This window comes from Sinocyclocheilus rhinocerous, unplaced genomic scaffold, assembly GCF_001515625.1.
Source record: "Sinocyclocheilus rhinocerous isolate Xijiao unplaced genomic scaffold, SAMN03320098_v1.1 scaffold306, whole genome shotgun sequence".
Classification (NCBI taxonomy): domain Eukaryota; kingdom Metazoa; phylum Chordata; class Actinopteri; order Cypriniformes; family Cyprinidae; genus Sinocyclocheilus; species Sinocyclocheilus rhinocerous.
In genome coordinates, this window is record NW_015662161.1 from 338,066 (window position 1) to 344,506 (window position 6,441).

The following is a 6,441-nucleotide window of genomic DNA, read 5'->3' on the forward strand; positions in this document are numbered from 1 at the left end:
TTATTCTACAGACAAATGAAATTAACATGGTTTAGTTTTTTTTGATAAATCTTCAGATGAAATCGTCACTGCAATTGTAGGCTAACCCCTACACTAGATTAAAGAGAAAAACTTTTTCAGTCTTCACAGGATTCACTCAACCATCATTTCTGTTGCCAAGTAAGCATGTTAAAGGACCACAGATCCATTGCCAGTGCCATGCTGCTAATTGTCAATTTTTCATCAGCTTTCAACCCAATGCCTCCTGCTAGCCTAAAAAAAACCCCCAAAAAAAACCTAAACCACAATTTTGGATCAAATGCTCTGGATCATGGATTCCCATGCATCCTTCACTGATGGCTGATTGTTTCTGCCAGGTGAGGAAAAATGATCTTCGACATACGTTAATGAAGGATCCAAGCCATAATTAGGGAGCAAATTATCATAAAGACTTGAGGGTGGGCTCTTAAGCAATTACTTAGAACCACCAGAATGGTTTTATCTGTTCAGATCAATCCTTAAAAAATGAAAGACAGGTTGGATGAAACTCGCTTTCTGACAGTAGGGGCGCTAATTGATGTCAAACACAGGCATAATAACACCTTTTAAAAACCAACTGCAAAAAATGCAGTCTAAATGAAAATGTAGTCTATTAAATGTATTCTACGAGTAATGAAATGCCATTAAATATGAAGGCAATTATTCATCTCCTATTTAATAACAAGGCCATCTAATAACGCCTATTCTTGTAACTTGGGCAAGTTGGATATGAGCTCTGAACCACAGCTACAAAACAAAGAATTCATAAATGTTTCGAAGCTTCATGAAGCAGTGATTCAGAAGCGCAATTCAATATCACGGAGAGGAAACATAGTATTTACTTGTTTCATACAGCCGTTCAGATTTGTATTTATGGTGTTTATCAAACATCATTAAATACAAGAATACAGAGCAAGAGGTTCTGGATTCTTGCTTCTTTTTACTGTCGCTTAGCAAAAATAGTCAAGTCGCAGTTTTATGTTACAGCAGCGTATCTGTCATAGAGTAAAAACGCGATAGGAAGTGTTATATTGCTGATAAACAACAGTTCAGTAGTAAATATTGAGCAACTTACATTTTATAGACATTAGGCCAGCGATGTCAAAGCAGAATTAATCTGTCCGAGCAATACACAGTAGTAATGTTTGTTTTTGTCCTTGAATGAGTCATTAGATTTGAACGAATCGGTTGAGTGAATGATTCATTGACAGACGCATACTTGTTGCCACCTACCGACGTGATGATGAGACATGCGGAAAGAGTCGCTGAAAAATCCCCAGGCCAGTACAGGTGCATCTCAATAAATTAGAATGTCGTGGAAAAGTTCATTTATTTCAGTAATTCAACTCAAATTGTGAAACTCGTGTATTAAATAAATTCAATGCACACAAATGCTGAAATACACATACAATAAAATGTAATAACTATAATTAAATTTATATATCTTCTAGTTATTTTTATGTACTCTAATTTAAAGTGATGCTCTCCTGTGTTCAAAAACAAGCCTCCAAATTAAACCATATGGTAGCATGAAACATTAGGGACAGAAAGGTGTACACAAAACAAATCTCAGACAAACATTAATGCATTATCAATATATTTGAGCTCAACCACATAAAAAAAATAGTGTCATTTCTGTGTACAAAAATGTACATTTCTTTCTCTCTGGACTTAGCAGTCTTAACTTTCACTGACAGCACCTACAATAATGAAAAAATGCAATCAAACAATACATGATTTATCAGTTTTGAACCCATTACATGGCATGGTATTTACAGTAGCTCAGCATATAACTGGGGTGCAAAGATGCGTGGCCTTTTTTGCAACTGCAAGGTTTAACATTCATGCTCTTTTAGTGCATAAGACAGGTAGTGCACACGGCTTTCCACACCAGCCAAACACAACAGACAGTCATGATAGAAAAATAAGGCTCTGTATATAGTCACTTTTCATAACATATTCTTTGTTCCAGTAAAAATACAGTCCATGACAGTCAGTGCGTCTGCAGTGTGGTAGTACATTCATTTTTCCACTGAAAACGAATAGGATGAGAATACAATTTATATTCAGTAGACATTTTGGACTAATAGGCCAGTGTTGACAGGCAAAATCAATAATATTCAGATGAATCGCATTAAACTTGTCAAGAATGTGTCTGGGTCATATCATATATCACACCAAAATTGAAAGAAACAAAAAAATCCACAGATGTTTTTAGGACCATAATTTTTTTTTTTTTTTTTTTGATTGTTACATTATTTTCATGGTAAGCAAGCACATTTCCCTGCAATTTTAATTATTCTAATACAAAACATCTCATTCCATTTTTTTCTTTAACATGTATATATTATAGTATTAGTTCTATTAAAAAAAAAGAAAAAGAATGGTACTCTTTTTTTTTTTTTATATAATGACCAACTAATGAGAACCCCTTCTGAAAATAGTTACATTATTTTCATGACAACTATGTAATATTAAACTATTAATGTAGCAAATTATTTTCATTATTTAAAAAAGTAACCTTTCTTTTTCTTTAAATTCTGCATAAATTACAGGTGATTGAATAAATTCTATAATATATACACATTTTGTATTATTTACATAATATATATAAATATAGATGATGCAATATAAATAATAATAATAATAAATAAGTTTTGTATTACAATAATAAAACCTACAGGGGAAATATGCTTATCTCCTCAAGAAAATAATGTCACTTTTTTTTTTTTTTCTTTATGCTTAATTTTCCGTTTATATTTTTCACTTTTCATTTTGGGATGAAATGCAACCTGAAAGCATTTTCAAGAGAGTGGGAGAGAAAAAAATGGCCAGATGTCTACAGAGTCTAGCAGGTCCTTTGAACCAACGGCAACTTATTGCTTAAGAATCCAGAACCTGCTTTTGCACTACATGCACATCTATGGGTCTCTGCTAACCTTTACAATCAGCTCTCTCCGAGGTCTTCATTTAAGGCAAATTTCCACTTCAGCCAAGAGTGGACTACAGCGCCTGATGATATAACGCAGACCCAGCTAGAAGACATGCCTGATTTAGCGCTGTCAGTGAGCACCTCTATAACCAGCAGCAGCACCAGGCAAACATGCCCAGCATCTAAAGCAGTGTACAGTACAGCGGCAGATTCTCATGATCGGCCCACCATAAACATGTCCAACAATGTGTGCATTATGATCGCATGTCTGTTCCTTCAGCTGCAGATTCAAACAGTTTCATTCAGCCGGGCACAATTTCCTGCCATTAAATGAGGATATAAAAAGTTTCCAGCTGTCCTCTTCTCTGTAAGGAATGCCGGCTGGACCTTTTTGGTTTGAATTTCTTTCACCTCCAAAATATTGTCGTGTCATTCAGTCACACTGTCCCTTCTGCGTCCTCCTGTGGGGCAAATTATATGAAATTCAGTTCATGAAACAAATCTTTCAGTCAGTGCTCTTTTAATACCACACACACTTGGGCATCATCACAGGAAGAAAGTTTTAAAAAGAGACTATTTTGAACCATATATCTGTTAAGTGCACACAAATCACTAAGCAGAACAGAAAGAAGCTCAAAGCTTCGGTATGAATTGGTTACAGCACAAATGTTTGTGTTTTTGATCAACTGCTATGTTTGAATATTTTCACAATCACTGGAAAAATATGAATTTAAAATTTTATCATTTGAATTCTAACCAATGAAATATTTTAGAGCTAAAGGAAACTAGAAATATATATATATTCAATAATACATTTTCCTGACTGATCAATGATTTTCATCCATTTCCATGGTTTTTAGTGAAGATTTCCATAACTTTTCATGCAACTTTAAAGATTTTATTAATGTGCTTGACTTTTTTGTGACTTTTTCCCAATTGAATTAATTTCCATAAGTCTTCTACAACTTTTTACTTTAGTATTGATTTCTATGACTTTCCTGTGACAATTTTAATCATTTCCATTCATTTTCGGCGACTTTTTATGATAGTATTTATTACCACGACTTTCATGACTTTTTACAATTTTAAACATTTGCATAATTTTTCTGTGACTTTTTACATTAGTATAGATTTTCATGACTTTCCTGTGTTTTTTTCACAATTTTATTAGTTCCCATTAATTTTTGGTAACTTTTTTTTATGATAGTATTAATTTAATTTCCATGACTTTTCAATGACTTTGTTATTTCAATGATTGTCTGTGGCTTTCAAATATTTTAAGATTTTTATTTCCATGACATATTATTTCCATAACCTTCCATATCTTTTAAAAATTCCCTTTCTAGGTTTTTGCCCAAAATATTTCCAGGTTATCCTCAACCGTGGAATGCCTGTTACAAAAACATCAAGCGACATTTCTTATTTTTGCCTTCACAGGAGTGTTGCTCAATGCAGCTCAACACATTAAAGACAGCATGCTGAGCAGCACGTGAGAGATGCGGCGTGTTTCATGCGGTTTTTCCCAGCAGGCTTCATTAAGGGCTCTGAGAGCACATGCTGTATTTCAATCACTATTCAACCAGATAGCTATTTCTGTCTCATATAGATTTTTTTTTGCCATTGACAGTTTGTCAGGTCAACTTGCAGTAATGTATGAACTGTCTGTGTTACAAAAAAATCAGTACCAAACAAACGCCTGCAATGATGCCATTTATGATGTGTATTGCTGGAATACACACCTACATCCAGCTTCATTCAGCACAACCATAACAAGCCGATCAGAATCCAGCCTGTGTGAGCGTACCTGTGCTCAGGGGCTCAGAGAGGGACACTCAAGTGATAGATGTCCAGGGAGAGGAGATTGGGTCCGGGGGAAGAGTGGAGAGGAGAGAAGGAAAGTGAAATGGAGGGTTGATTTAGGAATTCTGTGCATCTATACCTGCGGGGGTGAGAACCAGCGCCTGCAGGATGTCCGAGAGAGAGATGATGCCCTCGATGCTGGAGTTATCATCCACCACTACCAGCCTGTGCACCTGCAGGACACACACACACACAATCAGGGGCCGTTTGATATTCATCCGGTGCATGTTTACATGGAAAAACAAAAAAAGTATATATATGCACAGTATATATATATATATATAATATATATAAAGCCAAAATAACTTAAATGAAAACCATTCCATATTGATCTCTGACCTCCTCATTTAATACAGTTTTTAATAATTTATTTGCATTATAGTGAATCTGTGGCATGCTGTTGATTACCACAGAGAATACATTTGAATCATAAAAAAAGGACAGAAAAAAGTATTTATATAATGGAAGCCAAGGAGGCAAGCATACTGAAGGGTTTAAAAGCAGAAATGTTGGTAAAGTACTTAAAGGAATAGTTCACCGAAAAACGAAAATTCTCTCTTTAATTACTCACCCTCACGTCGTTCCAAACCCGCAAGACCTTCGTTCATCTTCGGAACACAAATTAAGATATTTTTGATGAAATCCAAGAGCTTTCTGACCCTCTATAGACAGCAAGAGTCCTACCACAATCAAGGTCCAGAAATGTAGCAAGGACATCATTAAAATGGTCCATGTGACATCAGTGATTCAACTGGAATTTTATAAAGCTACGAGAATACTTTTTGTGCGCAAAGACCTTGATTGTGGTAGGACTCTTGCTGACTATGGGAGGATCAGAGAACTCTCGGATTTCATCGAAAATATCTTAATTCGTGTTCTGATCATGAATGAAGGTCTTACAGGTTTGGAACAACATGAGGGTGAGTAATTAATGACAGAATTAACATTTTTGGGTGAACTATCCCATTAAAGAATTTTTCGGTAACACTTTATTTCAGGGACCAATTCTCACTATTAACTAATTGCTTATTAACATGCATATTATTAGCATATTGGCTGTTTATTAGTACTTATACAGCACATATTAAAGGGTCATGAACTCCCCCCCCGTTTCAGCACTGGTTAGTTCTCACTACAGTTTTAAAAAATGCTAAAAAAGTGGGCGCGGTGCGCTGAGCGCTGTGCATGAGTGCTTGGGGGGGGGTTGGACGAGACAGACAACACACACAGCTTTGTGTTCAGACAGTTTCATTTCGCTCCCATGGGCTCTAGACTCATTATTCACACTTGTCTCACTTTTGTGACAAACTTTCTCAGTTGGTCACAAGAGCACGTGATTTGGTTGCACTTTTTTTTTTTTGCTACAACATAGGATTAATCACTGCATGCTGATGAACAGTTTTTCTGTTACCATAGTTTATAGTTATATGGTAACAAAAGTGCTTAACATTCAACCCATTCTTATTCATCAGCAGTGTTGAGGGTAATGCATTACAAGTAACGCGAGTTACGTAATCAGATTACTTTTTTAAAGTAACTAGTAAAGTAACGCATTACTTTTTCATTTAGAAGGAAATATGTGAGTTACTTTTTCAAATAAGTAACTCCAGTTACTTTGTTTCCATGTATTG

General features: G+C 35.3%; 1 protein-coding gene across 1 annotated transcript in view; it reads right to left on the bottom strand.

Moving 5' to 3' along the window:
* Window positions 1-2,649: 2,649 nt before the first annotated feature.
* LOC107727488 (5'-AMP-activated protein kinase subunit gamma-2-like) overlaps window positions 2,650-6,441 on the bottom strand; it is a 48,123-nt gene continuing 44,331 nt past the window's right edge. Inside the window, exons 15-16 of the mRNA XM_016537361.1 lie at window positions 4,890-4,983; window positions 2,650-3,411 (exon numbers count right to left, since the gene is read on the bottom strand). Coding sequence (XP_016392847.1) covers window positions 3,380-3,411; window positions 4,890-4,983 — 126 coding nt within the window. The 3' untranslated portion in view covers window positions 2,650-3,379. The remainder of the gene's footprint in view (window positions 3,412-4,889; window positions 4,984-6,441) is intronic.